This window comes from Punica granatum, chromosome 7 (assembly GCF_007655135.1).
Source record: "Punica granatum isolate Tunisia-2019 chromosome 7, ASM765513v2, whole genome shotgun sequence".
In the NCBI taxonomy this organism is placed as follows: Eukaryota; Viridiplantae; Streptophyta; class Magnoliopsida; order Myrtales; family Lythraceae; genus Punica; species Punica granatum.
This window is the reverse complement of record NC_045133.1, coordinates 760,901-781,390: the sequence shown is the minus strand read 5'-3', so window position 1 is coordinate 781,390 and position 20,490 is coordinate 760,901. Positions and strand designations below refer to the sequence as shown.

The following is a 20,490-nucleotide window of genomic DNA, read 5'->3' as shown; positions in this document are numbered from 1 at the left end:
TAATAATAACTAGGAATGGACTAAAAAAACTAAGAAAAGTACATGTAGTCGCTCCCCTTGAATTTTTTATGCTCAAAGAAAATTTACATATTACTGTTCAATTTTTTGATAAAATTTCTTATGTTCCCTTCTTGACCTGGACAAATTACCATCCTATGTACTCCCTCAAAAAGCTCACTCCTCTGAGTCCAAATCCCGAACCTGGATAATAATTACTGTTTCTTTGGGATATTTCTGACTCTGGTAAACTATGATGTTAAGTACTTTTATCTCCTACGCTAATCCAAATTCTGAGTAAATTCAAACAACAATACATTGCATGGTGTGTACAAGGTCTCATGAAAGTTATATATTTCAAAAAAACTTTGAACAAGATTCAAATGACTTAGAGATGCCCGTAATTCTAGCCTTCAAGATCAGTATATTATCGATTAATTTTAGAGCTCTCAGCGGGTTCCTGCAAATTAATCAATAATATACTGATCTTGAAGGCTAAAATTACGGGTATCTCTAAGTCATTTGAATCTTGTTCAAAGTTTTTTTGAAATAATACTAATAATTATTATTATTACTACTATTACTACTTAAACTAATTCGTTTTTTGGATCTCGACAACGAGATGTCTGGCCAGATGTCAATTCCTTCTTACTTAGACTTCAAGTTCTCTATTTATATGGTTTAGTTGGAGGCCGCTTGGAGCATAGGTTGGAGTGTGATTTCAATCCTGTATATCAAGGTAAGAAATGAATATATCATGCCAATTTGCTAAACTTCTTTGTTTAATTTCTATATTTATGATTTTCGAATATAAACATGCATGGACAGAACTATAGGTAATTATGGAAAGAAGAGACGGCATATGGTGGAGTCAATATTTTAATCTTTTACAAATTAATTTTTTCCAGTGGGATTTTTGACAAATTAATTAATTAATCCACCGAAAAAACCACTTTTATGTTATTCTTTTTTACTCGTATTTTCCTGTTCCTGACATAGACTTTATCCATATATATGGAGGCCCCCAGTCCCAATATGAACGGTCTCAGCAGGCAACAGGGGGTTATCCGATCCAACGACATCATCATGGAAATGAAAGAAAACCGTAACCCTTCATATACTATTTACTGTTCGTTATATCGACTCATCCCTAACAAGGCTCCATGCAAATAATAACTCATGATACGTTCCGCCATATACGTATATATATATATATATACTTAACGCTTATAATTACCAACCAGAGATAATTACTAGTCGTTGCTTTGGGTTTTTTTATTAGAGTTAAGACTTTCATTAAACCAAAAAAAAAGGAAAAGAAAAATCTGACATTCAATATTGTTGATATATATATGGGTGTGCGTGGGTACCTGTTTGTGTGCAAAGGTGGGCTTGTGGGTGTCCCAACAAGATTTAGTTTAGTCCCATTTTCAAACACTCCTGGAATAGACTACTCTTCTCTCATGAAGGAAACACTTAGGTACTTAGCAGGACTTGCAGGTCCCAGTGGTTATGGCTCAAATTCAACCGCAGAGCAAGTCACCCGACATCTCCATACTTCCGATTCTCATCTCACCGCTATCGTAACCGGTAAACTTGCCAGAAACTTCTCCCACCAAATGAAGAAAGAATCTATTTGTACCTTAACGGCCATGAACATTATATTGCCTTTACTGCATAATGCTCGACAGGTATGTACGTAACCGGGATTCACCAAAGGGCAACCTACATAGCTAGCTAGCTAGCTAGTAGTGCATGCACCTTCTTTCTTGAAACTTCGAAGTCCGGGAATGGATTTCCAGAAACAAAAAAATGCAAGCTAGCACTGGCTAGTATAAACATATGTGTGATCGATATTCCTGTTGTCTGACTAGTTTTTATCATCCGGGATTTGATCGAGTAGGGGCGACGTCCGGCATTGGAGCTGAAACCGCGAGGGTGCTGGCAAAGAGAGGGGTCAGGGTTGTGATCCCAGCAAGGAACCTGAAGAAAGCAGCTGAGGTGAGGGAGAGGATTCTGCAGCAAAGCCCAAATGCTCAGGTCCTTGTGCTGGAGATTGACCTCAGCTCCTTTACTTCCATTAGGAGATTCTGCTCTGACTTCCTCTCACTTCAACTCCCCCTCAATATCCTCATGTAAGTATCTATGTAAGCATAATATTTATGTATATAAATATGTATTTTAGTTTTGTTGACACTGATCTGATGTGAGTTGAGCGTCTGTATATTTTGATCAGAAATAACGCGGGAGTGTATTCTCCAAAGATGGAGCTCTCTGAACAAAAGGTTGAGATGACATTTGCCACTAATTACTTAGGTAATATTGTTGCCTTTTCGTCTCGATGCAAATGATCGATGTTTTCGAAATGTTCATGATTTTCGCATCGCATCGAATTGCCTTACTCGTATTACGTACCAAAATAATGATGATGGAACTTATTAGAATGGTACTTGATTTATTATGGACCAATCTCGGTCCTTTGTTTACTCCATCTTTGACTAGAGAATTGTACCGGATTTCTCTAAATGAGGACCGCGAAAGGCTAGGCTTATTGCCAATTAATTAATGGACAGGTCCATTAATTCTATTGAGTGAAGTGATAGCTGGGCCAATATATGGAATGCATAGCGGATTTTGGAACAAATCGTCTAAATTTGTAATCGAAAAGAAAGAATATAAAATTTAAAGAGAGAGAGAGAGAGAGAGAAATAATGAAGTGGGTTAAATAAATATAGTTATCGTTGTTTATTAGCAGGTCATTATCTACTGACTGAGCTGCTATTGGACAAGATGGTGGAAACAACAGCAGAATCAGGAATCCAAGGGAGGATAGTGAATGTTTCTTCAGTGATTCACAGTTGGGTCAAGAAGGAATCCTTCTCCTTCAGTCAGATGCTCCATCCCAAAACGTAATCTGTATAATACTCATTCGCACAATACAATCCGAAGCTGGAATTTCTCTGGCAAACATAATCACGAAATTCTAGCTGATCTTTGTTTAATTGCTTCTATGATTTGCCTGCAAATGCAGCTACAACGCGACTCAAGCATATGCCCAGTCGAAGTTGGCTAACATATTGCATGCCAAGGAACTGGCAAGGCAGCTTCAGGCAAGAAACGCTAGGATTGCTGTGAATGCAGTCCACCCAGGAATTGTCAAGACTGGCATCATGAGAGCTCACAAAGGCTTCATTACAGGCATGGCATAATCCCCTCTCCTTTGATCATCCTAATTAATTAAAATATCTCCGAGGGAACGATAATTTCTGATCAACGGACAATTCCTACCATTTTCCCGAACAGATTCAGTATATTTTCTTGCATCCAAGTTGCTCAAGTCGATTCCTCAGGTACCTTGTACACTCCTTATTAATTGCAGGATATAATCCTGTTCGAGTGTATAATCCAAGTGCTTCATCATCCATGTGATTCGTCACTGCACATAATATATACTCCGGATTCTTGTTTAATGTTGAATGACTCGTAGTGCATGTCTGCATATGTTGTGTGGACAGGGAGCGTCGACGACATGCTATGTGGCACTCAGCAAGCAGACGGAGGGAGCGAATGGGAAGTACTTTGTCGACTGCAACGAGAGTAGTTGCTCCTCTCTTGCAGGTGACCAGCTCGAAGCCGAGCATCTATGGAAACTCACCCATGCCTACATCCACAAACGGCTATGACGATTGGACCTAAATCAGGCTCGCTCTCAACGAATATCGATTTCTTTTCTGTTCTCATGGAATTAGAGAAATTGGTTTTGTATATAGATTTATATGCATTTTGATCATATAATATATATGTGATTTTTTTTTCGATTACAAAGGAAACCAAAAACCTAGTACAATAAAAGAGAAATCATAAATAGTTAATAAAGATTGACAAATTATCCGCAAGACATTGCCTTTTTAACATTTGCGTGATATGATATATATATATATATATATATCAAAAATGAGACTTGCTAATAAAAAAAAAGCAAAGATTCACCCATAAATAAAAATAATAATAATTTAAAAGAAAAGATGGGGGCAATTCGAGTATAATTTGAGAAAAGATGGGATCCGATGTCGATCCGACGTCTCTCTTCTTCTTTTTTCCTTTTAAAAAGTTTTCGAAAAAATTATCATATCATATTAATGGGTAAAAGTTGAAAGAAAGAAAGTTTAACGGCCATTATATAACTAGAATCTCAAACAATATAATTTTTTTATTACACTTATTATTGCTCCAAACAAAAATTGACCTAATTGAATATACTCACTTATTTCACTTAATTAGCATCACTTAAAAGTTTAGCACTTATTAATAGTTGAAATAAACACACTTAATTAATTTCGTAACCGGAATCTTATAACTTTCGGTCCGACATATAACCGCAAGGAAGAAGGCGGACACTCCATCCACCGACATCGGTGGAATGTTTGAACTGTCCTCCAACAAGGACCTGTGTGCAACTTCACACACGCCAAAAAGACCGACTCCGCTAGGTATGGCAAGTTCCATAAGGGATGGGGATGCTGGAGGAGAGGGTTTGCCTCCCCGGCCCCTCACGATGCGAGGGCGGGTTTCACGAGTCATTCTTACGAGTCACACCTTTTCGGACATTCAGGAGACCGTGCATAATAAGAAAAAGTGATGAAACATTTCGACTGAGCATGCTCCACTGATCATTACTTTGTTGATTGTTGTAAACATTTTGAGGTTATTATTGATCAATGACTTAAAAGCAATTAATTATCAACAGAATTAAATAATTAATTAAATGACTTAAAAAACAAGTTTGTTTTTCAAAGATTTAAATAAATTATAAAACTTTGTGATAACAATTCGGTGCATTGCAATAGATAACACGCTAAAAGAAAAGAAAAACAATTAACTGATTATTTATGCATTCTTCTTAAATATTATTGCAAGACAATAATTTAAATTAAGGTCATTTGAAAAGTTTAAAATCCTTTACAAGTAATTGCCAATCTTTTATACCGAGGATCCAAATTTATCAGTGCAGTATCTCATGCGATTTGCACTCCAGAACCAATATACTTATAATTGTCATATAGTTGCACTATTGTAGAAACTACTTCATTAACATTTCTCGCAGCCACGTGTATCTCTAAAAGTTCGTGGCTATTCCTATTCAAAAAGGAGGAAAATTTTCATAATATCACAATAGTAGTTCTTCCAAATTAACAATTGGAAATATACATACACGTAAAATTTCATCGTCTAAAAAATAACATAACTCACGCCAGCTTGCAACAGTATATCCATGAACGCAACCATATCAGCTGGTATATGCCCAATTCTCGAGCATTCTTCCAGTGAGACCGTGAAGACATTTGAAGTCCAATACTTCATTTTGTTGTGGTTTTTGAATTTCATTTGCTCCCAAAATTGTTTTAATCCTCTCTTCCTGAGAAGCATTGCACGACCATCTTCCATGAAAATATCGTCGATTTCAAATCCACCGGTATACCCGTTTTCTCAGTGGATGTACTTCAACAATCCCAACGAGAATTTGACGATGTCCTTTATATAGTGTCTAACCATCCAAATGTTATGTTGACATTCAGTCCAGCAAAAAAAAGAAAAAAAGTTGACATTCTGAGGCAATGAGCAAGCTGTCTTGCCGCTCAAGGGTTTCATTAGTTTCCTCGCATAATCTTTGTGTCAAAAAGATACGACCATGCCAAGGACGGGTCAGTGATATGGAGGGTTTGTACAAGATATCCTGTAATTGGTCAGCATTGTTTTCACCATAACTTATGATCTTCACCTTCGTCCGCCCGCTGCATTTAGTTTTCTCTGCATGCAATTGAAAGAAACACGCATGTATTCACCAGAAATATATATGTGGGTGTGTGTGTACAGTACAGTTGTTCCCCCTAGCAGCTGAAGAGAGGGAGGAGAGGCTTTTCCCCTTTCGTTTCCGCATAGGAGCTGAAGGGAGGGAGGAGACGAGGAGGGAAGACTAAATCCAGCTCGGGGGATCCCGATCTCGCCGTTTCGCAGCTGAGCTCCGGTGATCTGCCTGCAACTCGCCGGCCTTCACTTCAATTGGTGAGGGTTTCTGTAGTCGCATTTGGTCCCAATTCCTTTCCCTCTGCTTCCTGGGAGTGAATGCGACTGATTTGATTTGAGCAGTGAAAGTGACGCGTTACTTAATGATGATTAATCTGTAGGGGATTGGGGTTTTGCCCTTTTGAGTTGGACTTCTGTGGAGGAATCAGATCTGACGTTAACGATTTCACGAGCTGTAAGCTGCATTTTGCTTTGTTAGCTGGAAATTTTTAGATTAAGATCTGCCATTTTCTTCGTAGCCATAAGTCTCTCTCTCATTTGCTTTGCTCTGTTTTTCTTCGATCAGGTTTTTTTCAGTTCACAGCCTCCCATGCGCGAAGAAGAAGAATGAGATCGTTTTCCTGGTAGATAGTGGAAGTATTTTCGAGATAATTTCCCTGGAAGAAGCAGTGATAGTGGTAGTGAATATGGGGACTGGTTAAGGTTGGATTAGAGTATGCATGCCTGGTCGGGCTGCAAGTCGCACCAGGTCCAAGATGAAACCGACAATTGCTCCTCCTGGTCCTTCAACACAATGTGCTACTGCAGGTCTCTCTCCTGATCATCCGAAGTAAAAGAAACAAAAGAAAGGTGCTAGTAATACAATAATGCAAGAATAATATTGTTGAAAATTATGTTTTGAATTCAAATCAATCGTTCATTTTTATTAACAAGAAATAAAAAATTTGTTAAAACTATGAGCAATCCCCGTAAAAATGATAATAGGTATACGATAACAAATCTTTGCACCGCACGAGATAAAATAAAATACTAGTATTGTGTAAACGACAACCTTGTTAAACTCATACAATCAATGCCACTCGTTCCCTTGTTTGGAGGGATCACAACAATTAATTGGCCACCGTTACCGTCATTTTTAACAATCGTTAATATTAACAAAGGATTTATGAACGTTCTATAACTGACGATGCTATATGCATTATAAGGTGGACGCACAAGAATTGCATTTTAGGGTCATATTCTAGAATGGCGCTATCACACGCTAGATGTTTTACAATTTAGCATCATCTACCTTAAAATTGAAAAATATTCTTAAATTACATTTTTTTCTCATGTGTTATATAAGACTCTATCGACGCTATAATGCAAATGTTAGTGAATGTTAGAGGAGTGACAACGAGCAATAACTCATCCCAAAAAAAATAAGGGCAAGAAAATTAGCATAAATTAAATCTAGATGTTCAGATCATCCAAATGGGCGATGAAGCATGCCTAGAGGTTGTTATTCTCACTCATTTCTTAAAGGGTCGTGACAAGTTTATCAAGTTTGAAGGTTGCTACAACCATGGTGTTGTTCAACTCCTCTCCTTCCAATTTGCATACAATGATATCTTAGGTGTGCTAGAAATGAGGCTCATTAAGAGAGAAAGATGGGCCAATCGGAGCATATTGTTTGGGCTGGCCCATCCTCGTCGCACACAAGGCCTGGGCTCAAGTCCATAACAAGCAGCTTCAGGCTTCAGGCCCAAGATCTAGAAGTATTGGGCTTACTGGAGGATCTGAGCCCAATTGTACATCGGTCAAACGACACACCTATTGTCCATCATGGGTTTTAATACGTTTCCGCGAGGGAAGCGTGTAGTCCCATCCCATCGACAACCATCGGACGGGATCGTAGCAAAGGAGCCGGAATTGGGCCGCCGCAAATGGATTAGCGCTACAAAGAAAATCCAAACGACGGAATCGCCATTAAGGCGAATTAGATAAAACTCCCAACCAAACAAGTCGAATACCGATATCGAAAGGCATGCCTAATGATCATATCATCATCATCATTAATTTTAATATTAAAATTTCACTAGACTTACAAGTGATGGGATCTATATCCAATCTAAAAGTTTAGTTAAACGATGGAACCAAGCCTATATTAATCCATAAATTTTATCTCTTTTGTTCGGTGTGGGAATTTGGTCCTTTTATGCCTCTCAACGATTAAAAACACCAAATTACGAGCTAAAATCACAGCATAACCAAATATCAATGTAAATTGATGAGATTAATACGAAGACGTATGGTTTTGAACATAAAACGTGATGCTAATTCGTGTCCAATGTGAAATACAGGACTTAAAACACAGTCCATTACGTTATATTAATAAGACGATATGGTTCTTCCTTTCTCCATAATTTATGTTCTCTCAGAGATCGCAAGCTAACATGCATGAGGGACGTGGAAATTAGTTCAAGAAGACGCAACAAACTTGGAGCAATCATTACAGGATTCGGACATGCATCGCCAACGTAAACTTATTCATTAATCAATATGGACTTATTTTCGAGCAGCCGTTTGTATCGCAAGAAACGATTATCCTTGTTCTTCGATTAATTAAGGACCGTAGGCTCTTCAGACGATGAATTATATATACAATACCATCAGAAATGTATAGATGAGATCTACGGACGATATTAAATTAATTGATTCTCGCTGACTTGATGAATCTTATTGAAAATTGAATTAATCCATAGCATATCTAAATCAAATAATTTGACGACTATAATTAGAGATGCCAAAATGCACATGCACATGAATTTAATTTAACTTGGAAATGTTGACTATTTATTGCTTCTTATGCTTGGGAATTGAGGTCTTCCCCTCGCTGACTTTCACATACGGATATATATATGGGGAGATAAGAACCCAGAAGGCAGAATAAGCCTTGTTCAAAATCCAATAATGGTAAAGATTATTATTAAAACAAAAAAAAAACCTTTTCTCCTTTTTATTGTTTTCATTTCGCGAGATTCTTTTTCTTTTTTTTGAAAAACCTTTTTTTTTGTTCACCTTAATACCAGAAAGTCCAACGGACTCGACTAATCTAATTCAAGACGAATTGGTCCACTAAGAGATAAAACTCTCCCGATCATGAATTTTCTACATTTACAAGACTCTAATATGTGACTTTACTTAAGAGAAATAAATATTGAACCGCTTGAATCAATTTATATTAGTAAAAAAAAAATACTTTTAATCCTCAACCGGTCATCCTAACTTTTTTTTTCATTCAATCTTGTTCTTACGTTACACATTTTATTCGCTCTAGTCCTACCATTAATTTTCCCTCAAAAAATTACTTTTACAACCTTCTTAATTTTTTTTTGTATTTTTATATTTTCTTATAATTATTTTTAGTAAAAAATAATTTTGCATGGAAAAGTAATTTTTGGAATAAATAGCCTTTAATTTACTGTCAAAAGTTGAATTGTTATTAGCCTCTGAAGTAGATGATATAAAGATACGATAATTTTGAAAGTGAAAACTGAACAAGAATATTTATGCACATATATATTTTATGCATGCATACAGACACACACACACACACATCACTTCATCAAATTGACCAAGAGCACCATTTATTCAATAAAGTAAATAAATTCATCGCTTTGGGAAGGGGTCCTTCAATAATATAATTGTTCTCTCCATCCAAGAAGCACTACATATATATGCAATAAATAAACTACGTAAAGTTTCAGCTTTTAGGGAGAAAATACAACAGAGAGTAAGTAATATACAATTTTTTATATACACTCATCTTTTAATTTCTCCGTTGCATTTATAGTTAATTTATTTTCTTTCTTTTGTATTAACATTAATTATATGTGTTTTTCTTCTAAGTTAATTATTTTTGTTGGGCACTTTCTTTGGTGCCGAAAGTAGAAAAGCTAATTAGGCCATTAACCTTGAAAGACGGGAAGAAAACTTTAAGTTCATAAATAAACAAACAGTAAAGAATACAATGCCATAAAAAAATTAAAGAATAAATATAATTTATAAGCCCACAGAAAAATTAAACTAATGAGAAGATATTATAATAAAAAATGAAAGGTTTGAAAACCATCGAGTAAGGAAAGAATAGCATTCACAAAGTGCGTCCTACTAATGCGCAAGCCGCATATTAAGGGATTCTTATGGTGCGTTTAGTTTCAGAGTTAAAGTAATTTTGATTTTGATTTTGATTTTGATTTTGATTGTGAAAAATGACAAATGAGATGAGATTATAAATTTGACTTGGGAAGCGTGTGTTTTTGTTGTGTAGTGTGTTGAGTTAAAGTTAAAGTTAAAATTTTTGACTTGAAAAATATGTGTTTTTATTGTACAGTATGTTAAGTTAAAGATAAAGTTAAAATTAAAGTTTTTTTATTGTAAATCTAAACAAGGCTTTATTAACATCAGATGTGTCTTGAGTTGCATTCCAAAATAAATAATCGTTTGTCCGGTAAATAACATTGGTAACCCTACTCATAAAACCATGAATAGATCGAAATATAGTATGAACATAGAGTTAATTATTTATCATTGTAATAAAATTTGTCCAAAATATAATCAAATTTGGGTTATTATGGTTTGCCATCTGGTTTGGAGCGGAGACTGTCCATGCGGTGGAGCCCATTCATTTATACATAATAGACCGCGTTTGGAAAAGTATTGTTGGTCAAAAATTTATTCTCAAATAGTAATAAATTTACTGATTTATAATAATTCTTTTGCAAAGGGGATTGACTATCCTGTCACAATTATTTCTCCAGAAAGCATAAAAATTCAGAGCCTCATTTGCCCTTCCCCACTCATGAAATGAAAACTCATATTACTTATATTGTATTTCAAAAGCATATATATTAATTATAAGCTGCTGAAAGCTACTCATCTCTATCAAAAAATGAACTTTCTTTTTCACTAATTAAGTATAAAAAATATATATGCAAGAACAGAAATCAATTTAACAATACTTCTTTGACTGATGAAATGCATAATAAATATATTAGATTTTGGCTAGATAAATTAAATAAAGAGAGAAATCTTAATGACAAAGTACCCGAAAAAGTTAAGCTTATATATTGAGTAGTTAATTATTTGCTCGTGCATTTTGTACAGGCTAATTAGAGAAATTTGCTTTGTTATGTGACAAAGGATAAAAATGGCACTGTCTGCATTTGCTGCAGGACTTCTTCTTGAAAAAAAATTAAAATAAAGACTAATTCTGTCTTAATTAAAAATATAATAGGTTACAAGAATTATAAGAGTGATTCGTAACTAATTTATATTTTCGAAGAATGCTTGAACTCTTTCAACAGAATTTAATAAATTCTTAAAATTTTTACATTTGGTTGCATTAACCTAAATTTAATTAGAATTAAGTTTCACAATACGTTAGAGTACATATATAATAATTTTACTGGAGAAATTAGCCTTATAGCATTGGTATTTACACAATGGTCAGTTAAAAACTTCACTAAAATGTGCTATTGTTCTCTTGAGTATCTCTTCAGAAAAGAGAGCAAATAATAACTTTCAAGATATTAATATACAAATATTGGCAAAATCTATTTAAAATACTTAGAAGAGATGTATTTGTAATGTCGCTCATCTTAAACTTTCGGTGAGTTCAAAATCATTCGTGCAAAGACATTCAGTTGTTCATGAAACAACAAAAAGAGCATAAATAAATAGTATGTGCTTTACCTTCACATAGGATCATCTCAAGCTATACTACTGAAATCAACAACAAAAAGAGCATTCTAACTTTTAATTTATGAAACATCTATGAAATCAGAAATTTTTGAAAAAAAAAAGTAGGAAATCAAAGAAACGATAATTGTGTTGATTCACGAGGCATCAACTTCAATTCATATAGTGATTTCTGTGTATTATCTATAGATATATAGAGATTTTATTGTCAACTAATCGAATTAGGAAAATTTGTTATTACCACTTTTTTTTTGGTGGTTTTTTTTCTGGGGTGTTGTGTTTAAGAAGGAGGCATGAAAATTTAGTATAAGAAAATACAAATCTAAATAAAAGGGACATGATGAAAAAAGAGATTGTAGCATAGTGGAGCACGTCATTACCGGTCAACTAAGAAGTCGCTGATTCGATGAGAATAATAGGATTTCCATTTCATTGTCTTAAATCCATATCTTTCTTTTTTCGAAAAGGGTGTTTGGGATAATTTTTCATTTTAGGCACAACAAGCAAAAGTAACCAAATTAACCGTAAGGAATTAGTAAAAGGGGATAGAATCAATGTTTGTGAATAGAATGCGATGGTTGTGAATTCGAGTCCCGTCTTAGACGCCTAATTATTGGTGAGGTCAGAAACAGGGGTAATACTTGCACAAGAAATTTATCTAAATATATGAACTTATTGGATCAATGTTCTAAATCCTGGTCGTCATCAGCTCGTTGTTATAAAAGAAAGGATATCCAAACTCAAATTAACTTCTCCTAATACATAATTAACAGGGTTTTTCAAACTTCTCACGAATGTTCCACGTTTCTTTGTTGATTATAATATAATACTCTAGCTAGGGTTTATAGATTGTAGAATGGGATATATACCATCTGATGACTGCAACTCAAGGCTTAAATGTCTACGTCAGTACATAGAGATGAGAAGGACGTGGTTCTGATATAATGCATGGTAGTGATGTCGATGTCGCGGTCATATAATATAATACACAATAGGGGTACTTCTCTGCTTTTGATGCTTTTGCACTTTTGTCTCTTCATTCATTCACTCGTCTATTTTATTCGAGTTGGGATCACGAGTACATATTCGTTAATCCGAAACCGAGATGTGAAACCGGTAACAATATAAGTAACTACATATCATAAAGTAATCTTAGCTACGAGATTCGAAGAAATTTAGTGCGTAATGTATATCTTCTCCAACACACTCACATATATAAAAACTCACAAAAGCTGCAGCTCTTCTATAGCTTAGCTTAGCTCTCTCTATCTCTCTCTCTCTCTCCATGTGCATCCTCCCCATCTCGTGCCCTAAGATTCCCAAGTAGACATACTTGTATGCTAATACAAGTATAATAATAACACCTCACAAGCTTAGTCACGAGGTACCCCAACATATATATATATATATACACACACATACAATACTATATATTATATATATGTAGTACATAGGTATAGAAATTGTATTATATTATATAAAAGATATTCTTGTTGCCCTATAGCTAGCTATAGGGACCTTATTTATGAAGTAAACTCTAGCTAGCTATCCTTGTTAAAAAAACATAGCATTTCTTTAGTCCCCTTGATAATCAATCATAACATTTGCAGTTTGGCACTGCTTGATTCACACAACGAATTATGTCATCCGAACTAGGCCCTAAGTACCATATTCCACATGACAAGTAATAGTTCTAAGGTACTAATTTAATTTCAAGCAATTTTTTTGTTAGACTATAATGAAGAATATATATGCGCGCGCAAAAAGAAGTTAAAAGAAAATTTGTGATTATTCTAAGCATATATGGCTTTGTTGTCACAAGACATCACGTGACACTTTTTTTTTCTTCCTCCTTTTTTTAATATAATAAAATGGAAAAAAAAAGATGATGGATTTTGTGGTGTGAGATGAGCAGGCCCATCACGTCACATGGTGCCCCTGAATTTTCTTCATTTTTATTTCCAGAAATTGTTGGTTCTGTCCCAGACCAAAAAAAAAAAAAAAAAACTCTCTTTCTGTGTTTGATTCAAAATGTATATACTAAACCCAGTTGAGAATTCAATTCTTATTTTTGGTCTGACAAATAGATTTGTTTTCTTATATAGTTTCCTATTAAATACATCCTAAGCAGATCCCAACATTAGAAAAATAAATTCCTTGTATTCATCAAAAAAAATAAATATATTCCTTGTGTATGCAAACTTAACTATATATGCTTCTGTGCATTTGTGTCATAGATCTCATCATGTCTGTATTTTTCTAGCATTTAGTAAATGTCATTTACTTAAGATTCCAGATCTAAAATCTGCCCTGCATTCATAACATGTCCATTTATTTCACATATAGAATTCCTCGGAAGGCTTGGAACAAAGCCGTTGCATATCATATCGTGCTATTACAGCCAGCTATCTATATAACTATAATCGGTATATAACCTTCGTTTCCGTTAGTTTTTTTGCAGTCACCTCATGGAGGGCTCGAGTGATGCTATGCATGACGTCTTATCAATCGAGTGTGTGTTAATCTACCAAGTAGTCCCCCTAGTGAAGTGGGCTTTCCCATTCTTGCACATGGACAGTAACCTGTCCCTGTCAAGCCACCCTGATAATGAGTCCATCAAGATTAGGGACGACAGATAGGAGGCTGCAAATCACGACATTGTATCGAACGCGGTTCATCAAAATTAGGGACAGAGTATCAAGGAATAAGATAAAAGAGATCTCATCAAATGTATTCGAATTAATACGACATCATCGAACGGAGCAGAGAAAAATATTGAGCCAATGCTGCTTTAAAGCCATTGTTTCTTCCTTCCTATATTTGGAAGGAGACCCTCGACTTCTGTAGCAGAATTGCAGGGCTGTGAAAGGAACTTCCCGATGCCATGCCCTGACTCCGAATCCAACTCACATCTCCCAGCTCTTCCCGAATCACGGGTCCGACCGCACTGGATGTGCTCCGGCAGGCGAAGCTGGGGGAAAGCTTTAAATATAAAAAGGCAAAGGTGAAAGCCTTTTGCGCTGAAATGCTGCTCGCACACACAAGCACTGATTCCTTGCCCAACTTTGCTGCTCTCTTCTCCCTCTCTCTCTGTCTTTGTCTCTGTCTCTCTCCCGTTTCATTTGAATTAAAAAACCGTTATCTCCTTCCTCTTCCTTCCTACCTCCCTCAACTCGCCGGGAAATTTATATTTTGAGTTCGATTCTCATTAGTAAGACTTCTCGTGTCTAGAAATTTTTAATCTTTTTCGGAGGGCTATTTGCACAAACATCATGGCCTAGCTGTTAATTTCTTGGATCCGGAGAATCTGGGCAGTGTCCTGAATTTGTTTAAGTCTTTAATCTCTAACTTTCCATGTTTATTAAAAGCTCAGTAGCTCGCAAGACATGATTTTCCTTCTTCCTAGGCTGCTCCACCTCGTCTTCCTCAAAACTTCCTCCTTTGTTCTTCTTCCCCTCATTGGAGTTCGCAGCAGCATCAGCATAATAATAAGCTGTAATGCCTAAAACTTCATGGAGCATCATCCTCCTCCTCCTCGTTATCGTTCCATCCTCGATAACGTACCCGGCCTCGGCCCTGAGTCCACAGGGAGAAGCGCTCCTCTCGTGGAAGCGGAGCTTGAATGGATCGCTCGAGGCCCTGAATGATTGGGACCCCACGAGCGTGTCTCCTTGCGGTTGGTTTGGGATCAGTTGCAGTCCTGATGGCCAGGTTGAGGGATTGGTCCTTCAGGAAATCGACTTGCTAGGGACTGTCCCAACCAATCTGAGCTCACTGTCCTCCTCATTGAAGAGGCTCGTCCTCACTGGAACGAACCTCACAGGGTCGATCCCAAGGGAGATTGGAGTGCTTGCGGAGCTGAACTACTTGGACCTGAGCGACAATGCTCTGAGCGGGCTCATCCCAGCGGAGCTCTGTGCGCTGCCCAAACTCGAGCAGCTGTACCTCAATTCAAACCACCTGGAGGGTCCGATCCCAGCCCAAATCGGGAACCTAACAAGCCTCGTATCGCTGATCCTCTATGACAATCAGCTCAGTGGTGAGATCCCAAGCACGATAGGGAAGCTGGGGAATCTCCGGGTGTTAAGAGCAGGCGGGAACAAGAACCTCGAGGGCTCCCTTCCATTAGAAATCGGCAACTGCTTGGATCTTGTCATGCTGGGCTTGGCGGAGACCAGCATATCGGGTTTCCTCCCGGCAAGCTTGGGGCAGCTGAAGAAGCTTGAAACACTCGCGATTTACACTGCTCTACTTTCGGGGCAGATCCCGCTCGAGCTCGGGGACTGCACGAGTCTCCAGAACATCTACCTGTATGAGAATTCCCTCACGGGGTCGATCCCGAGCAGGCTCGGGAACCTTGGGAATCTCCAGAGCCTGTTGCTATGGCAGAACAACCTAGTCGGGACAATCCCGCTGGAGCTCAGTCTCTGTAAGCAGTTAGTATTGATTGACATCTCCATGAATTCACTCACAGGGAGCGTACCGCAGAGTTTCGGAAATCTTACATTACTGCAAGAGCTTCAGCTCAGCGTCAACCAAATCTCGGGTCAAATCCCGATTCAGCTCGGGAACTGCCGCGAGATGACCCACATCGAGCTGGACAACAATCAGATCACAGGCTCGATCCCTTCCGAATTGGGAAACCTTCCAAACCTGACACTCCTCTTCCTGTGGCAGAACAAGCTACAGGGGATGATACCACAGAGCCTGTCACAGTGCCCGAACCTCGAGGCCGTTGATTTGTCGCAAAACGGCCTCACGGGCCCCATCCCAAAGGGGATATTCCAGCTTAAGAAACTCAACAAGCTGCTGCTGCTCTCCAACAACATCTCGGGACCAATCCCGCCTGAGATCGGGCAATGCGAGTCCCTCATTCGTTTCCGCGCAAGTAATAACAAGCTCACTGGGGAAGTCCCCCGCGAGGTCGGGAACCTGACGAACCTGAATTTTCTCGATCTCTGGTCCAACCGGCTCACTGGGGTCATACCGGAGGAGATCTCCAAGTGCCGGAACCTGACTTTCCTGGACCTGCACTCCAATTCTTTCTCCGGTAACTTGCCTGCGAGCTTAAACCAGCTTACTTATCTGCAGTTCGTCGACTTCTCCGATAATCAGCTAGAAGGGTCACTGAGCCCCAGCCTCGGATCGCTGACCTCGCTTACGAAACTCGTCCTGGCGAAGAATCGGTTCTCCGGCCCAATCCCGAGCCAGCTCGGTTCATGCACTAAGCTGCAGCTCCTCGACCTCAGCAGCAACCAGCTATCAGGGAACATCCCGGCGAGCATGGGGAACATTCCAGCGCTGGAGATCGCACTCAACATGAGCAGCAACAGGCTCTCCGGCCACATCCCGGGGTCCCTCGCCGGCCTTGACCGGCTGGGGATTCTCGACGTTTCCTTCAACCAGCTGTCGGGAGATCTGAAAGTCATCGCCGACATGCAGAATCTCGTGGTCCTCAACATCTCGCACAACAACTTCTCCGGCCGCGTGCCGGATACGCCCTTCTTCGCGAAGCTCCCGCTGAGCGTCCTCGCCGGGAACCCCTCCCTCTGCTTCTCCGGCAGCGCCTGCGCGTCCGATCGTCGAGGAGCCGGAGCTGGGCGTCCCTCGGCGGCCCGCGTTGCGATGATCGTCCTCCTCTGCGCCGCCTGCCTGCTTCTCCTGGCGGCGCTCTACATCATCCTCGGCCCGAAACGGCGGGGGGGCCCACTGTTGGGCTTCGGCGGTGGGCCCGACGGTGGCGAATTCTGCGAAAGCGACATGGGCCCACCGTGGGAGGTCACGCTGTACCAAAAGCTCGACCTTTCTATTGCTGACGTGGCTAAGTCCCTGACGTCGTCAAACGTCATCGGCCGCGGCCAGACCGGCGTGGTCTACCGGGTGACCATCCCCTCGGGGCTGACCGTGGCGGTGAAGAAATTCCGCTCATCGGAGAAGGCCTCGGCGGCCGCTTTCTCATCAGAGATTGCGACCCTAGCTCGGATCCGCCACCGCAACATCGTCCGCCTCTTGGGCTGGGGGGCCAATAGGAAATCGAAGATCTTGTTCTACGACTACCTCCCGAATGGCACATTGGGTGGGCTGCTGCACGAGGGCTGCGGCAGCGGAGGGACATTTGGATGGGAGACGCGGTTCAAGATAGCTCTAGGGGTGGCCGAAGGGCTAGCCTACCTGCACCACGACTGCGTACCGGCAATCCTCCACAGGGACGTGAAGGCCCATAACATATTGCTTGGGGAGCAGTACGAGCCCTGCTTGGCGGATTTCGGCCTAGCTAGACTGGTAGAGGAGGATCGGAGCTCGTTCTCCGCCAACCCGCAATTGGCCGGGTCGTGCGGCTATATGGCGCCCGGTAAATTTTCTACATTACACTCATTTTCCCTTCGTTTTGGACTAATTAGTAGTAGGCATCTATAGAAATGTCCATCGAACGTCTAGTCATTAATATTATGACTTATTGGATCGTACAGAAATCTCATAAACTAAGGTAATTACAATCGGGTACTTTACGGATCTAACAGCATTTCCTTATACCGGGTTTGGCGGTCTTAAATGGCCATGGTAGTTGGCTGGTCCACAACTTTTTTTGGACTGTTATGGCCAAGACAGGCCCACCGGAAAGCTGCTCCATACTTGCAAGGTCTAGTCAGGAAACTGTATCTCGAACCGATTCGGGTCGAAGTCATTTCTGAACGAATATACATAGTATGTCCTTTTCAAATAGACCACAATAAATTGGCTGCAGTCTTTGCTACTATTCTTGCCTGAGAGGGGCTGATCCTTCGAGTCCTTGTCATCTGCTCTTTTCTTAGCTGTATATGGTAAGTGAGAATGGCAGGAATTAAATTTAAGGCCGAGCTGATACAATTATCCCTGTGCTTAAGACCCACTTACTGATTAACTGTAAGCTTATTAGTAACATATTTCTTACAGTACGTGATAAGGTAGGATCCCTATAACTCTATGTGTCGTATGGTTGCTGTAACTCATCCTATTCGAATTGATAGATTTAGCAAGATTACGGAGGTTGTTGCTCTACTTTGTCTTGCATGTGATCATTGTTATTCTCACTTTTGGGCGTGGAAGCATTGCATTGCATGATAATTGGAACTATGAGTTGTTTTTGGGTGCATGAAATGTGATCATAGATGACGACATGACGTCTTTGCAAGATGTGACATCTTATTCGTGAATCCGTTCCCGCAGAATATGCATGTATGTTGAAGATCACCGAGAAGAGTGACGTTTACAGTTTCGGGGTAGTGCTGCTTGAGATCATAACCGGAAAGAGGCCAGTTGATCCCTCGTTCCCGGATGGCCAGCATGTGATCCAATGGGTCCGGGAATACCTGAAGAGCAAGAAGGACCCGGTTGAGATATTGGATCCGAAGCTCCAAGGGCATCCCGACACACAGATACAAGAGATGCTGCAAGCCCTGGGGATCGCTCTCTTGTGTTCCAGCAACCGGGCAGAAGATCGACCGACGATGAAAGATGTTGTGGCTTTACTGAAAGAGATCCAGCATGAGCCCACCGACGGGCTCGAGGGCCACAAGCCGACCAGCCACAACCCGAAAAAGACTGAAGTCCCCTCGTACTTGTCCTCGAAATCGGTGACCCCATCTCAATTGCTGCTCCTACGAGGGTCCTCACAATCATCACTAGCTTACTCATCTTCCTCAGCTGGTTATCCCCCAGCAAGCCAATGACGCTGATCTTAGTATATTTGGAATTCTTTTTAGGGGTAGAGTGGCATTCATCCAATGTAAATTAGCCCATTTTATGACAAGGGAAGATGAGTATATAAATGTAGAAGTATTACTTTTCAAACCAAACCAAATCATCGAGTTCGTTGAAATGACAAATTAATTACAACCAGTTCCTTCAGCAAGTTCCATCGATAAACAAAAAACAAGTACATACTTGATGATGGGATGGTGAAGCCGGTGTAATGGGGGCATCAAAAAATATTAGGTATATTGCTTTGGTTGTGGAGTCATTTTCCATCAACTACAAAGATAGGAAGCCCTAGCTAGGATTTGATTTCATGGAAATTTCTTCTTTTATATTTTGAGTTCTTCTTGGTCTAGGAAAGTTCTTAATTGCATATGGAAATTGATAGAAAGTATAAACCAAAAAATTGGAAAAGAAAATCCTTGATCACGAGAGTTTTATCTCTTATTGAGCCGAACCGGTTCGAATTAAATTAGTCGAAACTCATTGGATTTTCGGAAAAGACAGAAGAATCCAACCCATTTTTTTCTTTAACAATGGATTTTTTTCCCCCTATTGTTGGATATGAAAGAGAGAAGGCTCCCTTCATTTCATGCATCCTAGTTAGGGCCACCACCATGTGGAATGTGGATGGAGATATTCGTGCGTGCTAACAAGGAATATGGTTCAAGTCTATACCCGATAACGCAAATTTAAACTGGACTCCTACAAATATGCAAACAAATAACATAAAGTTGTCATTAACTATAAATATTAATATCGATGTAGCATATACATATCCATTTCCAAGGAATTGGAACCTCGAATAGCAGAAATTACATTTCAATCTATGCTTGAGCATTACACAACCTAGGAGGACAAACCATAATATAAAGAATGAAAAAGTGTTGAAGTGCGACATGCCTTTCGGGAGGCTACAAGCATCTTTTTATGATACTATTATTATGATAATCTAATCTAATGCCACCAAAAACGACAATGGGCCCATTGCGAAGGACAAAAGTGAATAAGAAGACAAATTGGCCCAAAGAGAAAATCCCTTTGCCTGGGCCCCCTTGCCATCCCTCACGTGATGCACGTGCTAGTAGGAAATACGAGACGACACACTGCGGGCCCCCCACAGCCAAGTGAGAATGAGAACCAGATCTCAATTCTGTGTCTTTAAGCCCCCAAAGCATCAGCACAGATCGTGTAATTTGTATTCGTTCCTAA

The 20,490-nt window shown here is 39.4% G+C and overlaps 2 protein-coding genes and 1 long non-coding RNA gene across 3 annotated transcripts; all 3 read left to right on the top strand.

Moving 5' to 3' along the window:
- The first annotated feature begins 1,334 nt into the window (after positions 1-1,334).
- LOC116214815 (short-chain dehydrogenase TIC 32, chloroplastic-like) lies at positions 1,335-3,909 on the top strand. Its single transcript, XM_031550290.1, has 7 exons — positions 1,335-1,587; positions 1,901-2,132; positions 2,234-2,313; positions 2,753-2,906; positions 3,029-3,195; positions 3,301-3,347; positions 3,513-3,909. The coding sequence occupies exons 1-7, from the start codon at positions 1,350-1,352 to the stop codon at positions 3,678-3,680; spliced, it is 1,086 nt and encodes a 361-aa protein (XP_031406150.1). The 5' UTR covers positions 1,335-1,349; the 3' UTR covers positions 3,681-3,909.
- Positions 3,910-5,524: 1,615 nt separating this feature from the next.
- Positions 5,525-6,648, top strand: LOC116215534. The gene is made up of 3 exons (XR_004158493.1): positions 5,525-6,060; positions 6,183-6,256; positions 6,368-6,648. It is a non-coding gene; the product is annotated as an uncharacterized LOC116215534 (long non-coding RNA).
- A 7,644-nt stretch (positions 6,649-14,292) lies between these two features.
- On the top strand, positions 14,293-19,422 carry LOC116214340 (LRR receptor-like serine/threonine-protein kinase). The gene is made up of 2 exons (XM_031549761.1): positions 14,293-17,896; positions 18,751-19,422. Exons 1-2 carry the CDS (start codon positions 15,043-15,045, stop codon positions 19,251-19,253), a joined length of 3,357 nt encoding a protein of 1,118 aa, XP_031405621.1. The 5' UTR covers positions 14,293-15,042; the 3' UTR covers positions 19,254-19,422.
- Positions 19,423-20,490: the final 1,068 nt, after the last annotated feature.

What these genes read in the sequence shown, in the direction of transcription:
- LOC116214815 (XM_031550290.1), top strand. Translation starts at nt 1,350, where the DNA reads ATGGGTGTGCGTGGGTACCTGTTTGTGTGCAAAGGTGGGCTTGTGGGT. An exon ending in CTCCCCCTCAATATCCTCAT is followed by an intron (nt 2,133 to 2,233) that starts GTAAGTATCTAT and finishes TATTTTGATCAG; the next exon opens with AAATAACGCGGGAGTGTATT. An exon ending in ATTTGCCACTAATTACTTAG is followed by an intron (nt 2,314 to 2,752) that starts GTAATATTGTTG and finishes GTTTATTAGCAG; the next exon opens with GTCATTATCTACTGACTGAG.
- LOC116214340 (XM_031549761.1), top strand. Translation starts at nt 15,043, where the DNA reads ATGCCTAAAACTTCATGGAGCATCATCCTCCTCCTCCTCGTTATCGTT. An exon ending in GTGCGGCTATATGGCGCCCG is followed by an intron (nt 17,897 to 18,750) that starts GTAAATTTTCTA and finishes CCGTTCCCGCAG; the next exon opens with AATATGCATGTATGTTGAAG.